The sequence below is a fragment of the Platalea leucorodia genome, assembly GCF_965183815.1.
Source record: "Platalea leucorodia genome assembly, chromosome: 7".
NCBI lineage: Eukaryota > Metazoa > Chordata > Aves > Pelecaniformes > Threskiornithidae > Platalea > Platalea leucorodia.
The window spans coordinates 13,927,195-13,951,306 of record NC_138829.1 but is presented as its reverse complement, the minus strand read 5'-3'; the positions used below and the strand labels follow the sequence as shown (position 1 = coordinate 13,951,306).

At 40.8% G+C, this 24,112-nt stretch overlaps 1 protein-coding gene across 4 annotated transcripts in view; it reads right to left on the bottom strand.

Moving 5' to 3' along the window:
• The window catches only part of BEGAIN (brain enriched guanylate kinase associated), a gene marked incomplete at both ends in the record, with an annotated part of 163,278 nt that overhangs the window by 66,228 nt on the left and 72,938 nt on the right, over positions 1-24,112 (bottom strand). For all 4 annotated transcript variants that reach the window (XM_082316906.1, XM_082316907.1, XM_082316904.1 and 1 more), the window contains one exon: positions 8,577-8,666. In XM_082316906.1, the coding sequence (XP_082173032.1) occupies positions 8,577-8,666 (90 nt within the window). The remainder of the gene's footprint in view (positions 1-8,576; positions 8,667-24,112) is intronic.

Here is a 24,112-nt window from a genome sequence, read left to right as displayed (position 1 = left end):
AAACATCCTGCCTTGGGAGAAGGAATGTGTAAGTAGGAACTAATGTGGTCTGGGGTTTGGGGGTCTGAGTCCTGTACCTGGCTTTGCCAAATGTGCCTGGGGTTATATGGGTCGAGTGGGTTAGGGCAAGACTGACCTGACCAGAAGGAAATGTCAATACTGCTGGTCAGCTGTGGCTCCCATTCTTAGTTGGTCATGACAGCAGGCACTATCAGGATGAGACTAATCTGACCTATTTTAGAAGCCTACTTTTAGACGAGGTGACACAAATCTGGAAGTACCCGTTTCCGTTAATTACAAAGGGAATCTAGTCAAGTAGCTCAGACGTAGACACCCGCATCTCATCAGATAACTCCCCCTCTTCCTGACTCAGTACTGTGTGCATGAGATGAGGTAATAGTATTCCCTTTCTTGTTTGCTTAGATTGTGTGGAGGCCCACAAATGCTTTTAAAGTGTTTGTCAGATCTGTTTCATGTCTGTGATGTGTCACAGGCTAAAAAAGGGCCTCACAGGATCAGGAATTTGGGAGCACTGATGGAAATTTTAAAAATATATTCTGGAACAGCATTTCAAAAAGCATCTTTTCTTTTTCCACCCTGTGGGTTTTTACTTAGGAAAAAGTCAAAAACGGTCAGCCCTGCACAGGTGCTTGCTGTGAAGGAGTCTAAAGAGCAGGAGAGGGTCTCTGTAAAGGGCCAAGGGACTGCCTGTGAGCCCAGCCATGTCATGCCGACTTAGACCACTGATGACAGACAGCCAGGAAGCGTGACGTGGTGGGCAGCCAGAGAGCCCGGGGCCAGGTTTGTGCACTTGCTTTTCTGGAAGTGCTTTCCCAACAGTGTGAGGCTGCTGTGGACGTCTGCAAAGAGATAGCCTCTTTGGCTCAAGGTAAGAAAACAGCCACATCCCTGGTTTTGTTTCCGATCTTGGAATGGCATCTGTCATCACAGAGATGAGGGCAGTCAGCCAGGCAGGAGGCAAGGCCCTGGGAGACTTCTTCCTGACATGTAGCTCCCACCCCAGGGAGCAGCAAGCCGGGGACAAAGCGCTCTGGGGACATTTGCGGCTGGCAGAGATGCCAACAGGGCCTCAGTGCCACTGCATTGTTACTCAATGGAGCTGGATTAAGCATTGCCAACTTAATTGTGGGGCTACCAGGGAATTTTGGCTTCAGCAGCTCCTGCTGATCCATGGCTGGTGGTCTGGATTACCTAGGACCTTTTATTCCAGCACAGCTCTGCTGCTGGTCACGAGGCATGCTCTGGCATGGGTCACGCTAGATCTGCATGCTGCCCAGGGTGGACATGCTCCAAGAGAGGCACCCAAACCTTGGCCTAGGAGGAATAGCTTTGAGATGATAGTTGTGTCATTGAATCTGACCCCACAACAACGTTTTTGAGATTTGTAGTTGTTGGGAAATGAAGTCAAAGCATTTTACAAGTGTTTTCTAGATTAATGAAAGATCTTTAATGAAGCAGTAATTGGATTTCTATGTTAATCAAGTTTTGATTATGTGTTACATGCTCAGGGTCACCATTTCAAAAGGGTAATGCCAAAACTATCTTCCTTGTCTGCAGTTTTTGTGGCTAACCTTGTGCTTGTTTCATCTGATTAGGAGGGGGATGGGATCAAATTACAAAGTCTAGATTCGGATTCTGAGAATCCAGCTACAGACTTGAAATTAGTTTTACTGGGGAAATAAATTATGTTGCTGCAACTCAGACCCAGAGCCCAGTCCTCAAATCCCAATGCTCTAGTGCTCTTTATTCAGCAACTTCATTTGTACCCAAACAAATGCCTCCACAAATCTGTATCCAAGTTTAGAATAAGCATTTTCTTATAAATTCAAGCTCACGCACACTTTATTCAGCTCACCTATTTTTTTGCAAATTTTCACCAAGGTCTGTCAGGTTTTTTTCACTACAGCACATCCACCAAATTTCTCCATTACTTTCAAAGAAGTTTATTCAATATTTGAAACTTCAGAGTATGAACAGTTTGCCTGTCAAATTTCATGCAGATCTTTCCTTCCTATAGATATATATACACACACATACGCACACGCATATATAGATACATAGGTTTTGGAGGTGTTTTGGTTTTGTTTTTTTTTTTTTTTTTTGCAAGTGTTAAACCATTTGAATTTTCTTTCCAGTACTCATTTTTAAAATAAACAACCTGAAGCTGGGTCTGGATTGTGAGAGGGAAGGCCTGTACATATGTTTCAGAACAAATGTGTGGGTGATCCAAATCTGGAGCTCAGATAGTTTCCAGATGACTGATGGACACATAAAACAAGTAACAGAGTCCTTTTCTTATGTTCCAGGCATTCTGGCAGAATTTAAACCAGAGAAGAGGGATGCTTTATCAGAAACATTAAAGGGAATCATTTGGAAGGTCAGTGGGGAAAAAAAGAGATGCTTAGCAGTTGAAGTCCTAAGTGCTGTGGGACAGATCCTTAACATTAGAGCCCATTTACAGCATCTGGAGAGCTGATACTGCTACCTTAAAACAGAAGAATCACTGGATTTTGGAAGGTTGCTTTTCTTCACCTAGGATGTGAGTGTCTGACTGTTGCATAATTTGCACAATTAAAAATTCAGACCAGGCAAGAGATATTATCTGATAAATGTGTCTAAACCGTGCTGGGCTTATTTGTAAGAAGTAGAAGAGAGAGATCGCTCTTAAAAATAAAACTGAATTATGTTTTGGTTATATTGACCTGACAGTCTTTCATTGCAGAAGGGGTGACTTCTGTAACAAGTATCTGAAGCCCGCAGACACATCTGTCCAACAACAGCATCCATATTAACCCTAATATGAGACGATTAAGATACGAAAATTCAGTTACATGTTGACATGCAAAAAACCCTCAGAGGATCAGCTGTCAGCACTGAGTTGTCTTAAGTGAATGCCATTATTGCTGGTGGAACATGGTAAGATTTTTGAAATATGCTCATAATAAAGACATACAAATTGTCCTTTATTTAAAGGTACTATCCACAACCTAAGGTTCTGAATGAATTGAAAAGAAATACCATTAATAAAATCGCAGCTTTCAGAAATAGACACTAAAGGTGTTTTGATTAGTTTAAATGAAGTTTCTTCAGCAGGCAATTGTGATTCCCCTGGTATGCTGAAAACTGCAAAGAGCAAATGAAAATGAATAGTGAGAATCCAGACCTGCATCTAGGGAGCATGTTATTGTGCAGAGCACTAAGAAATCAAGGGTGCAGAGCAGCTCATGGAGAGGGAAGAACTTACAAACCAGGACGTGCACTGTCCACCACGAGCAGGTGCTCTGGCTAGCCCAGCGCTGTGCTTGGTACAGGGCTGCACAGAGACTGAAGAGCTGAGCCAGCTCTCTGAGGACTGATTTAATACTTCTGCTAACTTGATTTGGATCTGGAGTCTTCAAAATACGTTTCTGTTTCCTATTAACGAGATGACCACTTTTGCTTATGAGACACTTTTGAGGTTAAATGCCTGAGTGTAGTCAGGCTGGCTGTTTGTGAGAAATGAATGCAGTGCACAGTGAAAAAGCAGGAGCCTTGTGCCCAAATTCAAAGATGACTAAAGCAGGGTGAAACAGTGGAAGCAGCAGAAGCTGTTACTATCTCTGCCTTCTTCCAAGCTGCCTCCTAGTGCCTCTGTTAGGCTCTCCCTAATGTCTGTGGGAACTGACTGATTTCAGCTCCGGCAGGTAGACTCTTAGAGTCAGTGGCTTAAATGCAAACCATTGTGTTCAGTTAAGTGATCCTACAGAAGTTTGAATAAAGACTGTCCTTGTTCAACTTGTTTCTCTGTGTTGCTAGAAAAACGAAGGGATGAACAGGTGGAAAATAAGGTTGCAAGAGAAGAAAAAAAGCATGCAATTCAATGACTCATTGCCTAGAGGTAGGAAGGGTATGTTTATTTTCTCATGATAATGGAGGACTCTGCTCATGTTCAAGCTGTACTCCAAATTGTCTGCATTGTCCAAATGTCACCTGGTGCTCTGGACCACATCTGAAATGAGTCAGCTGGTGAAGCTGGGAGAGAAGGGAGTTAAATTCTGGCATGGCAAACTTCAGCCAGCATTTGTCCAAGACAGTGGAGACATAACAACCCTGACCATTCCTAGGAATGAAGGGATCTTCACACTGCTTGCTGCCCAGACTCTGCTCTTGACATGACTCTGGAAGAAGGTTCTCTGTAAGAGCCACTATTTTCTGGCTTTCCAGAGGCTGGTATGTTTGCATAAAACATTTGGCTAGAAGAAATGGTGAGTTACAATGTGAAGTTGCAGGGTATGAAAGGATAAGAAAAGCACCAGAAAAGGCTGACTGCAACAAATACTTCTTGCTGTAACAAAGGCTACTGGGGGGGCTGCCTCCCACAGAAAGTGATTTGAAGTTGTTGAACAGACGTTGCCTGCTTTTTAATGTCTGGCAGAGTCCTAGCAGTCTGCACTGCATCTCACTAGGGAATCCAGACTACTAAGCAGTGATGAGAAAGGAGAGGAAAAAAAAAGAGTGAGGTATTGAGAAATGGAGGTAGCAAAATTACAGGCAGACTTCAATTTATGATTTGGAAGCCAAAGAGAGCTCTCCAGGCGATTGAGCAAGCTGCCGTCGGTTGCAGCAGCTCTCCTTACAGCTTCGAGTGGCCAGCTTCTAGATTGCTTTTGTTTGTAGTCATGGATAAGCACTCCCTCTGGAAATTACTGAAAGCAGCCTGCCACATCAGCTCACAAGCTTATAAAGTTATATTTTAATTGTGTTATTAAACCTTTCTAGCTTTTGCTTTTGTCTGTTTACCTTCCTGATTCATCTGGATCAAGCTGTGCTGGAACAGGAATGTGGTTCCTCCTGAATTGTGCTGTTTATTTGTAATGGGACATGTAATGAGAATGGGTGAAACCCACTGCCCAGAAGCAAGCTGAAATTTATCTTACTCTTTCTATTAAAGGACTGAGGTTGGAGGTGGGGTAGGGGAGTACTGTAGAAATATGCTTTAGTAGTAGGGAAAGAATTTTGTTCCTGCTTCATTGGGTATAAAGCATCCAAACATGGTTGATGGACAGAAGTCATCATCTCTGTTCTCACCTTAGCTATTTCCTTCCTTTCTCAAGCCTTTTCTCTTTCCTCTGAAGTCTGGCTCAAGGGACTTATTTTGGTGGGCTGGCTTAGCACTTCCCATCAGAAAGGTTATGCTAAGTAGTTGAAAAAATTAAATACACTCTTTTGGCTCCAGGACCAGTTAGACAGAATTACTACTGGGACTGGGGGGAGGAGGAACTGCAGATGCCACTGCTTTTTTCCTTTATAAGCACTGTATATTACCTGCTTTGAGTAAATGACTGAATTTTCTTTTTAATTCTATGTGGTCACAGTTGCATTCTGATCCTCTTTTGTGACAGAAGTCATAGAAGACTCTTTGTTGTATCTCTAACTTGAATCCACAGGTGCTTGCCTTCAAAAAAATGCTGATGTTTGCCAGATATTATTACTAAAGACTATAGGAGAGAACGCTGCTATTGCATAGAGGGAGACACACCATTAACTTCTCAGACACTTTCAGTAACCATCGGTGCAGTTCTACTGCAGTCTCTGTTCTTTGCCATTTAGTTCCCCCATCACACACAGCTGTATGACACTACTAAAGCAACATGCCACAGAGGTGAGCTCTAGGGACTTTTTGGGAGGTTTTCTGGCAGTAGAATAGATAATTGGTTTGTTAACACAGGCAAAAAAATAAATGAAATAAATTAATAAATCGATTTAATACATTGATTAAATAATACACCTTAACCTGGAGACACCCAAATGCTCAGCTGTGCACACGTAATTCAGATTCTGAGGGAAACTATTATTACACACAGACTCATGTATAAGGTGTTGAACAGGAACAATGGGAGCTACCGACTGTTATCTGAATGAAGTTATTTTGCCTGAATATTTCAAGATATTTTTAGTTTTCCTACAATAACAAATGATCCTCAGCTCTTTGATCAACTTGATATTACAGCAAAAGAAGAGAAGGAAAAAAACAGAAAGGATTTGCCATCTGTCATCTTTGGCTAATTATTTCAAGCCCTACCTTGTTTTATACACCGCAGCACACTATTTTAGGAATTGTTAACTGAGAAGTCTTCTACTCTGCAAGAGTATAAATGAGTTCACCTCTAGCAACTTCCCCACCGCTCAGCATGTTGTGCCATCATTTCATACAACCTTCCTCCCAACCTAATGTCATGATTTATTAGTTCAGTCAAGTCTCTTTTATCCTGCTCCCTCAGCTGAACTGGCTTTTCAGTGTAAGACTCGTTGCCTTTTTTGTGGGTGTATTGGGGAGAAGAGGGAACAGGACTGCATTCCTCCAGACTCCTGTTAGCAGTCCAGCACCTTGGCATTAGCTCTTCTGTGGTTTTTGGAGTGAGCCAGTAAATGAAGGAGCTCTCTGCAAGTGTGGAGGGACCAAATCAGGCAGCAGGTATTAATCTGAAAAGATGCTTGCACTAGTCATGTGAAAAGCAATACACAACGTGCTTCTTCAGAGGGGACCCAGGTGCCCTCTGCTTCCACCTGCCTTGCGGACGTAGCATCCCAAAGAGCCATGCAGAGTGAGGAAGCAGCTTCATTACTACAGACTTTCCCCAAAATTCCTCTTGTGCTCTGAGATGTGGATTACCTAAACACAGGCCACATTTTTTTTTTTGCCTTATAACTGAACTACTTTAGCATTCTGGGTGAATTGAGACTTGTTTCTTTTTAACTCTCTTGCTGAAATTTTTGTTGTTTTCTCATTAGTTTTTTAAAGGTTATGGTGCATCAGGCTGGATAAAATAGAATCTACCCTCATTTTGTAAGTGCTGACAGTTGTCATACTCACTATCTTTCATTTTCACAAAGAAATATTTTTGGGTTTGTTTTTTTTTTGTTCCTTCAGCAAGGCGATGTTTTTCAATATAATTGGAAAGCAAGTTTCCAGGTAATTTTTTAAAGTCTAGATATGTTGAAACAGTGTGATTAAGATTTGAGTTAATCAACAGGAAAGAAACAAGCAAGCTTTCAGGAAATACTAAAATCTCTCTAAAAAATTAGATCTTTGTGAGCTTTTTAAAAAGCAGGGAGGGAAATGAAAATTATCTTTCAATGGTTGCCTATTTTTTTTTATGAAATGGCTAAATAGCCTGAGCTAAAATCCTGGATTTGTGCATTTTAAGCTTTGGTATACTTGGAGATGAACTGTGGTATTGTCCTCTGTAAGAGTAAGCTTATTTTCTTTCGAAAGTAAGAAGTACAAGTGGACAGTGATAGTAGGAAAAGAGTTTTTTTTTTTAGAGAGCCCTACAGAAAGGCTACTAAATGTCATCCCAAGACTCTGAATTTCCCCATGGGCATCCATTTAAAAACACCACATAACATCAAACTCAATGATTACACCGTGGCTGTGTGAATTTATTCCAATTTTAAAAGACTTCCAAATATTCAATCAAATTGGAATCAGGGTCGAACATTTTGAAAAACAGTTTTATATGCCCTGATTATATTTTGCTTCACTGGTCATCTCCCTTTTTTAACAAGAAAAAGCAGCAAAGCAAAGCTATTTTTGCATCAAGCTCATCTAAACCCAAGTAAGAGTAGAGTGGATGTGCAAAGCCCCAGGGGACTGAAAAACAGGAATTCAAATCACTTTTCCAAGATTGTTGTTTTTTTCACTCCACAGAGTGTAGACCATGCCAAAAAATAGCAAAAGAATCTCACTTATGTCTTTCTTACACTAGCAGCACTCTTAAGATGAAAATTCACACACATTATTCAAAGAAAATCAATAGACTGCAAGAAGGCAATCTAAAGCTTAGCCTGTCTTTATTTTTCTATCTAATTAATTTCTTACTTTGACATATATTTCAATATTTCATATGTCATTGAAAACTATAGGATCAGTGAATGACATTTCTTCTACATACCTGCCACTTGAAATAAAGTCAAGCAACAAAGAACAAAGAGTATATTCATGAGAAAAGTAGAAGAGAATCTAAGCAAAATATGGAAAAATGAGTCATTACTTATATTATATGCTGCATAGGAATGTAAACTAGAATCAGTCATAACTGCTCCACCCTTTCAACATCTCTGTACCTATAGCATTGAAAAAATTCTTATTTTGGGAGACCAAAGGTTAATGTAAACCTGATAAAGGAGAAAGAATACGTACATACCAGTAATTAAGAAAGGTGGGTGAACTGCCCAGATAACTGTGGCATCAACAATGAAATGCAATGCATCTGTATAATAAGAACTACTCCATCAGAAAAAAATATTAACTGGTAGTAGGCAGCTGTGGATTTTGCAGCTTCTTAAACAACTTTCAGTTTTTATACACATTAATAACGATTATTACAGGCTTGGTGAAGCAAGCATCTAGAGTACTATAATAAACAGATCTGCTGTTATTCCCCTAGTTCAGAAAACATAGTGCAACTGAACAATGAGAGACTACAGACTGACATGAAGAAATGAAACATTTTTACGGACATCAGAAAGTTAGAAAGAAAGCATAACTTCACAAAACATCACTTATTAGTTACCTGTCCCAGAGAGTAGGTGAAGATTTTGCGAGCCTGCCCTGGAGAATTCTAGGTTGCCATAGGCAGGTTGGCACCCAGGAATTTCGTACCCTGCAGCATGAATAGAGGATAAACCATGGCTAGGTATGGCTCATAAGACATACGAGTGATAACCTAGCTAGATTTGCTGCATAGTAGTAGGCTATGGCATAATTTGGTACTAGTTCTTATTCAGGATATCTTACTTTAAAGCAGTATTAAAACTACAAAACAAGGTGATGTTACAGCACACACATTTCGTGATTTTCTTGTATGACTATTGTAGGTCAGAATAAGCATTTATAATTGACCTTATGATGGCTGTAAATGGGTGCTACTCCATCTGTTTTACTGGAGAAGCATTAGTCTTAAGATTTGTGAATCAAGCCCTTATATTTTTGCATTGTAAAAACATAACATTAAACAAATTTATGCTTCAAAATTCCTTCTGAGCACCGTAGTAAGAACATGTTTAACAGTGTTAATTAAATCTGGGCTGAGGTTCAAGTTCCACATACCAGGTTCCATGCACATCTACCAGCAGCAGAACAATAGCTGCAAAATATTTGCTGGAAATGAAAAGCACAAAGAGAAGCAATCTGAACTAGCAATATAAGCTATGAATAACACACAGCAAAAGCAGATCCGGCACCTAGGAGAAGGCCAAGGAGGCAGGCAAATTAGCAATGCGAACTGTTGCCCAACATTAGCATCAAGCAATGCTGGTAAGATTCAAAACACTGTTCAGTCCTTAGTCAAGCAAATTCTCACTCAAGTCAAAGGTGGTTTTTCCTGAGTAAAATCTGAGAAAGGACTACAGTATTTGGCCATGCAGAATACCTCATACAGTGTTGCTGTGTTCCTTTGCAATATCAGAAATTCAACATAACATGCCTTAAAGGATAAACTCAATAAAGGATCAGTTTTTCCTCACTCACACACAGTCATATTTATGAACCAGAATTTTTGCATAAGCTTTCCCTGTGGTCAGTGATCACTGCACATGCAGAAAATCCTACCTTCCAGTATTCACCATCAATTACCAGTGGGTACTGCAAAGTAGGGACCTTCTGGACTGTGAACACATCTTTACAGACAGGACACATTTCAGGAGCAATAACTGTGCTACAGAGAGCAGCAGAGTATCTCAGTGTTTATGGGAAAGGAGAACTCTGCTGAGTCTCTTGCCACTGCTGTAAGTCCACCCTGGGATTGGCTTCATGTCAAGAACTACCAGCAGCAAGATGATTCTCTTTAAGGCACTCTGAGGAAAAGCACTAAGTGAATTCCAGCACGTTACTCTAGTTGTACCCCTGAGCTGTTCACTGAATAAAGAAGGAACATTTAAGTATCTTTTAGCGTCTTCCATACCGGACTTGGATTAAGTATGTGAAGACACCCAGGGATGACAGAAAAAATGAGATGGATGGAGGTTTAGGTGTTGTCATCACATGAGTTTACAGCAATATTAGCTTTAAAATCAAAGTGGAGGCGAGAATAAATCTCTGCAAGCTGTAATACCTCAGTATTGTCCATTCTTCAGTGAACTTTCAGTATTACTTTGGATTATGTACCTCTCACAGCTTTTCTGATGTTCTCAAACTGCAAATCTCATAATCAATAGGTGTGTACTTATTTAACACATACCAGTCCTGTGGTACTTCACTACGTATTTTCATTCTCAACTATGGGTGTCAGGAAAAGAGTCCCTTGCAGGAATACAGATTTGAAAATGGTCACTACCTGCCTCTCCATTTTGTATCTGCATATTTTTAGGTACAAAATTGTAAACTGCTCTTAACAATCATGTCTTTGAAATCTTAATTTTGAAAAAAAATCAGTGAATTGAGCCACAGGTTTTTCCAGAACCAGTGGAGATTTTTCAAACCAGTGCATTTTGCATATTTCTCCACACTTCACTGAGAAACCCTCCATAGTAGTTTTCTAATGAAATAACAAAACTTGCAAATTCTGAGATGGATGAAATGGAAACACTGGGGTTTTCAAGCCCACAAAGTTAATTAAATTGGGGGTCTTGGAGCAAAGAAGCCATTTGAGCAGGGAGAAATCTCTGCTGTCTTCAGATTCATTACCAGGTCTCTTCCATGTAGTCGTAATCTAACCTATCTCACATACCTTTTACTGATATATAGCAAATAGCTTTGCTATAGATAATCTTGACAAAATATTTTAAGGCTATGAGGTTGTGAGATGTTTTGACAGAGAGGGGAGGGGTGTGAATTCCACTTCAGCTGTTTGCTCAGTGTTTTTCCTGACATCTTTTCGGTAGTAAGTCCCGTGTAATTGCTCCATAAATGAACTAATGCAGAGAAAAGCTCTCTGCTCTAAATGTGGTGGGTCTTTCAAAAGCTCCCCAAAGGGATTTAATAACATCCTGTCTCAGATAATCAGTGTCAGTTGTAGTCAGTCTAATCACATTCTCATGTGCAAGGTTGAAAAATAATTAGTAACTGTAAGATTTATTTATTTGCCCGATATACAAACACAGAAATTAATTTGTCAGCTTCTGCAGTTTACATGGGATATTGTTTTATCATTGGCAAATCAGAAATCAGCAAAATGTACATACATTTTTGTCTAAAGCAGCCGTATATTTTAAAGGAAACAAAATGGAAAAAGCTCCCAGTTCTGTTACTGTGTTGTTTTCTTTCTGAAATAACATTGTAAGAAACTTGTAAGTATTGAAAATAATAAACAAGCCTATTTAAAAAAGAATATTGTATAGTCGCAGCATACAAATAATAATTTACTACAGGAAAACTATCAGTCCCAAAAACCTGATGATAAAGTATTTCAGATTATAAAATTTTAAAATTACTTTTTATTATGCCGTAGCATGGTAAAGTAACTCATTTTCCTCTTCTTTCTACAGAGCTTCCCTTATCCCTCACTGATGTGATTGAGACCGACTCCAGTGTCAAGTGAGGTTCGAATTTGGGCATGCTGTTGTAATAGTCTGTGTTTCCTTGTCTTGTCCTAGAACATGCAGTATTTTGCTTCAAATATTGTCTGTGGCTCATCTGACAATAATCACAGGGGATACTTACAGACCTATAGCCAATTAGGAAAAAAAAAAAAGGTGGATTTCTCAGTGAAACACGATCGACACTTTATTTCACTGTCTAGGGAAGAGCACTAACAATTCATCAGTTTTGGTGGCAGATGGTGATTGATCCACTGTGCCTGGAGTAGCGTCATACAGACTGCTTTGTCTATTTAAGAAATACTGTTATGAGAAAAGTAAACACATTGCCCCTTATGGTCCCTGCTCCATATTTCATAGGTGAGTAAAATTTATAGCATCTGATACGTATAAAGATCCCTGGTTCGCAAACTACTCCTCAAAAACACTGTTCTTTCTATGGTAGGTATATTGGGTTTGCATATGGCAAGGTTTTGGTAGTGGGAGGGGCTACCAGGGTGGCTTCTGTGAGAAGCTGCTGGAAGCTTCCCCCATGTCTGATAGAGCCAATGCCAGCCGGCTCCAAGACGGACCTGACGCTGGCCAAGGCTGAGCCTTTCAGAAATGGTAGTGCCTCTGTGATAACATATTAAGAAGGGGGGGAAAAAAACCTGTGAAACTGCAGCCGGAGGGAGGAGTGAGAATATATGAGAGGAACAACCCTGCAGACACCAAGGTGAGGAAGAAGGAGAGGAGGAGGTGCTCCAGGCACCAGAGCAGAGATTCCCCTGCAGCCTTGCAGGGTGAAGGTGAAACCCATGGTGAGGCAGGCTGTCCCCCTGCAGCCCATGGAGGTCCACAGTGGAGCAGATATCAACCTGCAGCCCCCAGAGGACTCCACACCGGAGCAGGTGGATGCCCAAAGGAGGCTGTGACCCCATGGGAAGCCCACACTGGAGCAGGCTCGTGGCAGGACCTGTGGACCCGTGGAGAGAGGAGCCCACGCTGGAGCAGGTTTGCTGGCAGGACTTGTGACCTCATGGAAGGGACCCACGCTGGAGCAGTTGGTGAAGAACTGCAGGCCATGGGGAAGGACTCACATTGGAGAAGTTCGTGGAGGACTGTCTGCCGTGGGAGGGACCCCAGGCTGGAGCAGGGGCAGAGTGTGAGGAGCCCTCCCCTGAGGAGGAAGGAGCAGCAGAGACAACGGGTGATGAACTGACCGCAACCCCCACTCCCCATCCCCCTGTGCTGCTGGAGGGGAGGAGGTAGAGAATTTGGGAGTAAGGTTAAGCCTGGGAAGAAGGGAGGGGTGGGGGCAAGGTGTTCTAAGATTTGGTTTTATTTCTCATTACCCTACTCTGATTTGATTGGTAATAAATTAAAGTAATTTCCCCAAGTTGAGCCTGCTTTGCCTGTGGCAGTAATTGGCAAGTGATCTCTCCCTGTCCTTATCTCGACCCACGAGCTTTTCGTTATATTTTCTCTCCCCTGTCCAGCTGAGGAGGGGAGTGATAGAGTGGCTTTGGTGGGCACCTACCCACCACAGTAGGATACATTTGGTTATTTTACAAATGCCAATGCAAATCAAATAATGCCATACAAATGAAATAATGTGTTTTTCAGAAGTTGGAGAATTTCATGGTAGCTCCACTTGTGGGTGGAGGACTTAGTGAACAGACTTCAGCAATCTCTAAGCAAAAGCCACCCCACATCTTGCGTCTGTTAAAGAGAGAAGGATTTTCTGTAGAGCAGGAAAGTGTCCTGGTCTGATTTCAGCTTAAACTCAGTGCTCTTTAAGATCTGAAGGGGATTTGAAAGTCACCCTTAAACTGGGTTGTGCTATTAAGACTTCTGTACTTGCCCAATTTAGCCCTATTTTACCCCAGTATGAAGAAGTTAAGCACAAGAACTGCTATTTTTGCTTCTATTAACACCATCCAGCTATTTTAAGGGCATGCTTTTATAAACACTAATAACCCCAGATGAAACATTGACAGAGCAAGCTGGAAGAACTGCAGGGACACCTTGGAACATACTGTCACGACTCTACCTCCACATCCCGTCCTCATTGAAGAGGCACGTGGCAGCGATGCTGATTTAGCATCACAGACTTGCAAGATGCTGTCAGCTGCTCTTGCTACCTACTTTCCTACCAGTCATGCCAATGTTGGTAACTGGCTGTCATCTCCATGGAACAAAGGCTGGAGCTAATAAAAATGTCAAACAATCCATTTTCTGTGAGGGGGTGGCAGTTCTATTCCTGGAGTTACCCAGAACTATCCATGACCACAGCATTAAATAATGTAAAACTGCTGCAGGGACTGCAACAGTGTACCGTAATGAATATTTTAAATATAATTCCCTAATTGAAAAACAGGGTCCTATGGAACCGTGCATCCCCCTAGTTGGGGTATTCTTCAGGGACTGGACCAGTAGCTCCACAGTGCGGACACAGATGCTAAGAGAGTTCCTGGGAATATAAGGAGGCTGGGAACGTCCATCGAGCAGAAAAGGGAGGAAGATGAGGACACCTGTTATCAGTGAAGTTAATACCTATTTTCTGGCAGTATAGGAATACAGAGATGTTGCTCTGCCAGCTCAGTTTAACACATTTTAGGAGAAGGTGTTTCACTGGCAAAAGGCCTGCTGGCTAGGGCACCTCTCAGTATCTTTCTGACCAGGCACAAAAATCCACCCTTTTTCCTCATCCCATTTCTTGTCTTGTTTTGCCCCACTCCTCTAACAAGCTCCTGCCATGGCTTCTCTTCATCTTCAGCTTTGTCCGTCTGTGCAATTCCCATCTAATATGTTTCTGGTATGGGCACTGGCTCCTCTTGGTGCACCAGCTGCTGCAATGCTGAAGGTGAAAGACCACTTCCAAGTCCCCTCTTGGGAAGCCAGACACTACAGCAAGCTTCGTCTGCCAGGAGGAGTTTGGGAGGAACTTGTTCAGTCTTGAAACTCTGGGATCAAGAACACTTAACTGAGAGTGAACCTATGTGAGATTTAGTTGTCAAACTAATATGTCTCTGTTAAACAGCTATGATTTTTTTTTTCAGATGCTTTTGAAATGTGCAACTTTGAATGTTTATAAAAATGTTATAGCATGAATTCTTCATTCTCTAGAAGGCTCCTTGGAGTATTTTAGGTCCCAGCTCCAAAGCAGGCAGGTTGAGGGCTTCTTAATGAAAAAAATAATTGGTTATTTTTTTGCTATGAGTAAATCCACATTTTTTTTCCTCAGTTATATTTTCAGAAATGTCTAAGGAGTTTTAACATAAAACATGGCATGCAACATTCCAATTGATTTAGTTAAAATTTTGCAAAGCGTTAAGCAATCCGTCAGTGGAAAATTTTGGGTGACCTCAGTGATCACTAATGCTACTGCATCATCATATCTACCTTACCTAGCTATTTATCTATCTATATTTGTCAAACCATGTGGGCAGCCTTTTGTGGAGTAAATGCGTATGTCTATACACACAGACATCTATGTGTATGTACATACTTTAAATCTACTATTTTCAGAAAATGTATGTGGTAAATAGTATATAAAGCATTTAGAGCTAAACTTCCATGCTCAGACTATAAATACGTGAATAATAATTGTCACTGTATTAGGCATGTTGACAGAGCAGTTGTGGTAGGATTGGAGCTACTTGCAATGTTTGATTTTGTTTGTTGATGCCTTCAAATACTTGTGTAGCCAAAACACAAATTATGTGTTCATTCAGACACAAGGCAATTGGTTCAGTACAGGTGTATCAACAAAATGCAGGGAATTATGACTAAATGAATTAATGAACTTTCTGTTCTCAAAATGCCATACCCTCTGTGAATAATGGCACAGGAGACGACATGAGCTAATCAGTTTTACATAAATTTCTAATAATTAACAACTGGTTTAAGCTCTCAAAAGAATCCATGGAAACAGACCACATTTTTCTACCATTGGCTTGAATCTAGATAGGTATTACAACAAAATCCAAGACTGTCTGAAGCTTTGCAAGCTTGACAATTACTTCCCTTGGTATTACTGTAGCATTTTATTGTGGCTATATGACTTCATATTTTGTCAGTCTTTAAATGCATGAAATATACTAACTGATCTGAAATTTAACAGCTGGCTGAGTACAATTTTACTGATGATTAGATTTGGGGGAAGAGAAACAGGTGCAGAAACACTCCCTCCTGCAACTGCAGAAAAATATGATAGGAATTAGTCATTCAGTATCTGCATGGAAATAATCATAAATTGTTAATAATATTTCATTTTGAGTCTCCTACTTGGGAAGCTGATCATCTCCATATTGTGAAAAACATTAGCTAGCTTTACTGTCTTGCAGCTTATAAACTATTGCTATAGAATAAAAACAGTCACACTTTTCAGGGTTATAGATCATCTTTGCAATATAGTTCAATGACAGCTGATCGTTTGTATACTGCTTAAATGCACTTTGTTATTTCCTGTGGGAAGCAATAGCCATAAACGCATTGTATAGGTGCCAAAATATACCTGTTGCCTATAGGCATTTCCCATTGGAACTATACTTGCTTATGTGTTTTATATGTCTCATGAAGTTTCAGTATTAGTAATGGCTCTCCAATGCTGTCAATGATAACATCCAACAGCTTCTCTGAGGCACCTGTTTTGATCACGAGTTTTTGTACAATGACAGAACTCAGTTTTCATGGGGAATGGTTTTCCACATGCAGGAAAACAAATATCAGACTGACTTAAGGGCTGTCCTTTCCTCTATTTCCTTTGGGTTCTTTCTTCAACTAGCTGAATAAGTGGTGTTTCTAATTAGGCCATCGTGAATCATTTCTCCCCTACGCTTTCTCTATCATAAATGCTTTGCTCCAGTGTCCCAACAGCAGATCCATTTTTTGCCCTTTTTTGTGGTTTGATTTCAGGCAATCTTTACACAGCTCCAGCTGCCCTGTCTGAGTGCACTTGCCAAAGCTTTGTTTCAACATGGAGAACATTATGGGGTAGCTGGCAGTAAGTATCTGGCCAAGAAGACTTCTGTGTCTAGAAGTGAATTTCTATCAGTCTTAATGAGACAAATTTGGAAAGATGTTTTCATTTCCTAATGTGGAATATTAGGATGCTTAAGGTATCAGCTGCATAAATTAGTAATACATTAAAAGCTACTTTCTAAAGTCCTTTATTGCCAGTGTAATTCTCCCTTTTTCCCATTTTCCCACAGTCTTCCTTGGAGCCTCTAAATTTGGGAGCTTTGGATAATCACTGACTCATTTTGTCATCTAGGAATGGACTATATAAGAGGACGTTTCTAAATATACGGATGTATTTACTGCAGACATCAACTGTGCTTATATTTGTATCTCATACCTTTTCCAAAATCTGCTATGATGTTTTTAAGTAGGCATGTGAATGTGTGAATAAAATCATACTGAATATAGAGTAGGATTAACTTTGCCGAGACTAGCAACTCTTGTGCAAAGACTGGTCTGTGCTTGCACGGTTCCAGCAATCCATGCCTGGTGCCTCCAGAGAATCTGAAAGAGCTAATAATTACAAGACATCCCTTTAAATGGCACATGTTTTACATGGTAAGTAGAATAAAGCTATACACTTAAGACTGAAATATATCTGATAGCTCAATAACTTTCATTTACTCACTGAATACACAGGATAAAGATCTGTTTTCTAAGCAGCTCGAGTAAACTATCGTGTGAGGTGTTTCAGCAAGAGGAAAAAGTGCTGGCATGCCAGGGAAAGGGCAGCGCTGTCTCTCTGGGAACGCTATGCAGAATCCTGGTCACCTGTTTTCAAGAGAGGGATTCAGTTTCGAAGAGATGCACAGAAAAGGCTTTTTCTGCAACTTAAGAGGCATGGTAGAAAACAAACTGAAAAGCAAAGCTGGTCTAGACCAGTCCAAGAAAAGAAAGACTGAGTGGGGATATGGCTGCCATTTTAAACATAACAGGGAGGGGGGGAAATTATTTCCTCTAAAGAAAAGCAATGGCTTAAGAAAGTGAACAGAACTGATCATGATTACATTTTCTTCTGGAAATTAGAAGACTTCTAATGACGCAACAACATGATTCTGGAACAGACTTCCAATAAGAGTAGCAGATAGAAAATCCCTTAGAAGATGGGAGTATCTGGTTGCCTGTAACTGCAGATAACTGTTCCAAAATGTCCAGGTTCCTAAATGTCTTTTTTTCCTAAATTGCTTTTTCACAAAAGGCTATTGTCAATAGATTTATTCTAACAGTGGATCTCAGCCCTTCCAAACCTTACTCCCTTTAGTGTTCAGTGACATTCAAGTAAATTGGTACTTGGGGGAGAACAGAACCAGGCACCAGCTCAGTACTGCCAATGATGGGAGTGAGAAATGGAAGAAATCTCATTGAGAAAGACAGTTCTACCTTTCAGAACCTGATGCAGCTAATGAATTTGTCATTTGATCTCTGCTAGCAATGCATTTACCAGTCCAACACTTTCATGTGTTTACAATACAAATGGACTGCAACAGAGCAGTTGTATTTTCAGTTGAGAATACTATGATTACAGAGATAATACCTGGAGAAACATTCCCAGGAGATGCTTCCAGGCAGCTTAAAATCAATAGAAATGATGAGTATTCTACATCTCTTCAGATTTTGCTTCTGCTTTGTCTATATAACCCTTATCTTTTACCCCTGAAGAGAACGGATGCTTTCACTGTGGATAGATTTCTACATTCCTTTTGCTGAGAAAATTAAGCACTGAGTGATGTGCTTCAGAAATCTGCTCACTGGAGAACTGGTAAATATGCATGCAAACAACTGCCCTGGAGTATAATCTGAGCTATTTTCGTGTAATAGTTTGGTAGGTTAGAAGAAGGAATTAATTAAAAAAAGAGAGACTAGATTTCAGTTCAGAAATTGTTTTTCTGTCTGCTCAGAAACCCAGTCGAGTCCTCCTCTCCTGCCTGCAAGCACAGATTTAGATTATTTTTGCTAAATTATACTCTTAGTGAAGAAGTCATTCATCACTGATGGTACCTGTGATGAAATAATTCAACGGAATTGCCTGGGCTGGTTGGCATGGAGTTCATCCCTTGTATATCCATACAGGTTCTCTCAGTCCATCTTGCACTCTGTAGGGCTATTTGAAATTGATTCTTTCTAGTTTTATGTGTCTTCCATTATAAAGGACAGATTTTCTGTTGTCTTAGGGTATACTACATTCATTTTGAAGACACCTATCTATGCCAGGCACTGTTACGTTGGACTCTCGGGTATGTCAGATAAACAATATGGCTCCCAATGTAGAGAAAATCAGGTCACTTCTCTGTCACTCTACTTGCTCTCCTACCCTTTCCTTTTCCCTTCTCATCCATTTAAAGTATGAGTTCACTGCGGGAGAGGAAATGTCTTAGGATTTTGGGACAACAGCATGCAGTATAATGAAACCTTATCTCAGGATGGGACTTTGAGCGACATAGTAAAGAGAAAATGAGAGGATGGTTCTGGTGGGGTCACTTGAGCAGAGAGTCTTTTCAGAAATCAAGAAAAAGGCTAGAAAGAACAACATCCAAGCGATGGCAGTCCTTGAGATGCATTAAAAACATCCCGATACTCTCAGATTTGTTTGGGGTTAAATTTCAGATTAGCTAATGGGAAGATTTGAAAATTATTTCATTACCCTGAATACTATTTTAAACTAGCCAGATATCAATGAAAAGGTTCAATCCAGAATAATGCAGGAAGCAGAGCAGGCTCAGAGGGAAAGAAAATGCAGAATTTCACTACCCCGTGGATGACCGCTGCCAGGGGAGAGGGCAGCATTGGGATGAAGAAGCAGGCATGGTGCTTGTGCCAGAGCAAGGGGCCATGACTGGTGCTTCTGCAAGAGGGATGAGCAAGAGTTTTTAGCCTACTCACAGCATCCTTTCCTTTGGCAGCAGCAGTGGCAGGTCTCTGGCAGAGGCAAAGCAGGCAGCTGCCCCAGCAACTGTGTACTTTTTCTATGTCTAGAGCTGGCTCTGCAAATCCCATTCCATTTATTTCAGGGCTTGAATCATATACTATACCTGGCGCAAGGCCCATTCGATGCTTTGAAAGTGCTTTGGGGGAAAAAAAAAGTGCTGCAAAACAAAATTGCCAGGTGTGAGCAATCAGAGCACAATTAAATCTATTATGAATGGAATGAATTATCTCCTTAAAAAAAATATTAGCTGTTGTGGAACACGTTTCATTTAGCAATTAAAAAATGTATACATTCAGGTGAGTCTTATTACTGCTTGGCTAACTCCTGTCATGGGCTTCTTCATACTTTCTTTTACCAGAACTGGCTGTGTTGCAGAAAACAGACTCAGTCTTCATCCAGATGTACCTCAGTGAGTCACAGGCACGAGATTGCTTTATTCAGTATAGATAATGTCTAACTATGATAACAGAAAACTAATGTATACTTTTAAAACCAGAGAGATATAAATGCAGAATGTATAATGGTTAGAATGAAATGGCACGGAGTACACCTCTCAAAGGGAGGGCATTGAGGATTAAAGGTGAGACAGGCTCTGAAGTAGTACTTGGCTGAAGTGCAGGTCCTGCTTTCAAGACATGAATACAGAAAGGTTATTCTCTCTAACCAGTCCCACAGACACCTACATTTGGGATTCTGGAGTGCCCTGGGACAGAGATTGAGCTGCCTTAGGCCGAGCAGCTGTGCTCTCCAGCACCGCTGTGATTCCTCTGCAGGGCAAGGAGTACAGGTCCATGGAGGAACTTGACCCATTCACAGTGCTTCACATCCACCTAACCCATAGGGACAGGCACTACAGAGTTAGCACAGAGCCCAGCAGCTGTGATTTCTTTTTTTAAGGACCCAGTGGTGATGGTATATATCACACACTTTTGGTGATTTGAGCAGGGAGCACTGATTTGTTTCAATTTGAGAGACCTCAGTCCTGTTTCTACTTTTTCTCAGGATATACCTTTGCTAGGTGGCTATCGGCATGGATTTCCATGCCTTCCATTGAAACCTGGCACTGGATAACCAGGAATAAAATATCATGAAGCCAGCAAGAAATAAAGAAAAAAATCGGCTCTGTAGCTCTTGTTTCCTTGACTATATGGTATTTCTCTCTTTCTTCAGCTGTTTAAGGACTCAGGGCTCCTTATTCAGGTGGTCTAAAAGTCCCCTCTGGGCACAGGGATCTCTCCTTGAGGCAATGCAGTGCCTGTATTTTGTGCCCAGAATATGTTTTGGCTCAGATATCAGAAGAGCAAGAATGTGTGTCTTTAGGTGCAGTACACGAATGCTAACTAGGCTGTGCAAATAACTGAAATTTTGATACATTCTTTTGGATTTGGCTGCCAAGTGCAACTGATGGCTAATTGGGCCTGAGGTTTGTAACAGTGTTAACTTGTTATGGTACAAATATGGAAACCAGAAGGTCTGATCTGGTAGCTGATCCCCTCAAACAAAACAAAAACATGTACAGGAAGCCAGGGAGGCAGAATTTCCAGTATGCCAGTGGGGCCAAGACACGTGGAAGTCTGTTTCCTATTTGTGCAAGCTTTACTGGTCATAAGCAATTAGAATCAAATTCCTATCTCAGCCAAAGGACAGCACTGTAATACCTCCCTAATGTATACTGAGGGTCTGGGCCAGTCCTGAAGGAGCTGGAAGAGTATTGTGCGGCCCATATAGCCAAACCTTTTAGGGATGCATAGGTCAAGTAAACCTATTAATAGCAGACTATTCTCCCTTCACTCTCATGTAATTCTGGATCCTCTAAGTTTCCCATGGTTCATGCTAAAAGGTATCATCTCCTTTGCCAGAAATGTGCTACTCCTTAGTAGCTAAGTAATGGGTTTTGTCTCTTTGCAAAATACCAGCTTCAGGCTCTTGACAGTTCCAGACCAGAGCTGCAGCCTCTTGGCTCCTTTAAGTGTAGAAGGTACTGGATTAAACCAGAGTAAAGTGTTGTCTCTAGGTAAAAGAACTACTTTGCTTGATTCTTGAACTGGGGAAAGCATCATGCCTGATAAACAGACACCACAACTCAGCTAATGAAAATGGCAGGAATTGGGTAGCACTTGATTAGCAGGTAAGCAGTCCTTCCTCACTCTGATCACCTGGGTGGTATTTGCAGAAGGTGGTGACTACCTAATAACATTATAGTCTGCAAGGGACCCCTGGGAATGTGATATGAGAGAGGAAGTGTTTGTGGGAGAAAGAAGCACTAAATAAATTGAATGACTCTATGGCTGTGTTTAAGGTAGCTCAGGTGTGACAACAGTAAGTCAATTATTAGATAGTTGATTCAGAACAGTTTGGGGTTTCTTTTTGCTGTGACATGTTCTCTTTGCTTTATAGAAAGAGAATTTGGGGAGCTGAAGGGCTATCTCACCTCAGCTTCATTGGTCTTGCTTGTACATTGCTCATTCCTAACATCCCTGTGATTTCCTCTGAATAATTAGAACTCAGAGTATAAAATTAAGAGAAGTTTAACTTTCCCATGTCCTTGTATTGTATATGTACAGCATAAGATCACAGAAAGGACTGAAATTTCTGTTCTGTCTGAGAAGTAGCTATTCTGCAGGAAGGGTGACAACCTTGACTATCATCTGAGGCTGCTCTGACTCACTGCTAACCACTGCACCATTGCAACTGGTGAACATCCAAGCTTTTGGTATTAGAATTCAGAATTATTTTACGACATATTTTTCTCTATTCCTCTGCCTCTGAGCATAGCTAAACAGCACAACTTGTTAGTTATTTCAGCAGCTGCTAGTTACTTTCTCTCAATCTATCCAAGCTCTTTTGGAAAGAAACTGCATTCTGCCATTGCTACTGGAAGGCTTAGGCTTGATCCTGGCAGCTGTTTTTCACCTTTAGATGAGCAATCTTCTTGAATACTCACAGGACTATCCCATTAAGGTCTTTATAGCTTGTTCTGACAGATTTTTTTTCTTCCTGACTCTCCCCTTTGCAAAGTGTATTTCAGCATCATCTCTGAACTTCCTACTGGCAACTACCTCTTTGCTGAGAAGTGACATCCTTTCACGGTCTAACACCCAGTGTCTTGTTCCTGTCTTGTTTTCTTGTAATCTACTTTTAACAGCTCTAGACATCTTGGCAGGAGGGCCGAAGCATACTCACTATCTGTATTTCTTGGCCTTTTTCTGATAAGACTTAGAGTTACTCTGCTCCCTACAGACCCTCGAATGAACAAATTGGAAGGGGAATGCAAAATCCTACTCTCTTTCTCCCCTGCTGTGTTCAAGTGCAACAGGAATGGCAGCTCCTGCACTCCTGGGAATACAGACATGCTAAACTGGATAGCAGGAGGGTGGAAGGGTATGGGCTCAGCCCTGTCCTCTGCCTGCATCACTGGCCAATATCTGGGAGAGCTCCATGGGAGTCTAGCAATGAAGCTCCACAATTTCTTTGTCATAGGATGTGTCTTAAAGACACATTTTGATACTTTAGGATGAATTCCTGCCCTGGTGAAGTTAATGTTGAAGAGCCAGTGGGAATTATGTGGTTGAGTTTCTTCTCTGATTTCTTGTGAGTTCTCTGGCCAGACCTGTGGCCAAAGTTAACACTTAACACTTGTATCTCATGATGTGACAAGAGCTTTACGCTCTTAGGTGATTACCTACTGATAGACTATGCGTTTATACCCTGGCAGAGCCATGAGCTCCTGCTTTCTGACTCCTGAAGACTAATCCAGGTAGATGATCAGCTCTATCACCTCATATTAATCGAGCCTGAGTTAGAAAAAAACCCCACATATTAGAATGTTCTGATATTTGGCCCCTTTTCTTTGCTTTTCTTTCTCAACATATTTCAGAAACATTTCAACCAAACCATTTGCCTTGGACAATTAGACTGAGGTAAGGCTACAAAAATGGGAAACTGAGGGAGAAAAAGGAAAACTTTAACATTAGCTAGTGATGCATTCAGTTAGCTGCGCACAATTCTGGTTTATGGTGTGAGCTAAAAAGAATTAGTACATTGAGTATCAGTAGTAAGTGTGAGAAGAGCTCACTAAAACAAATGTGGATTTTACACACCTTGTAGAAAGTTGTGTGACCATTTCAACCTTTGCTAAATACTTCATTAAGTGTTATGGAAAACAAAAATTTTATTTCCATTTGTAAGGGTTTTACATTCTGGTGTGAAAAGGCCTTTCATTTCAGACAAGTCTTGCTCTCTGATTAACTCCTATGGGTAGGTGAAAAGTATTAATAGATTTTTCTATCTTCACCTCACTGATGTTCAATCCTAGGTTCTTTCCAGCTCTGCACTTTTTTAGAGGACAGTAATTTGCTGAAGGAATTCTTAGCAAGTTGATGTCAATCTGATTACAGTTAACAATATGTTTCATTTCCATTTCCTTCCTTCAAATGAGGTTGAATGATGGCAGTCAAGTCAGAAAAAGGATTTAAAATAAGCTATGGTCTTTCTACAAATGCAAGGTTCATTCTTTTGTGGTTGGCAGCAATTTTTTGTATGTATCCCAACACTTTTCTGTTCATTCGGACGTGACAAGGTAAATGAGTAATAAAAGTGAAACAAGAAAGGTAGATGCAAAGAAAATGCAGTTGTCTGGATTTA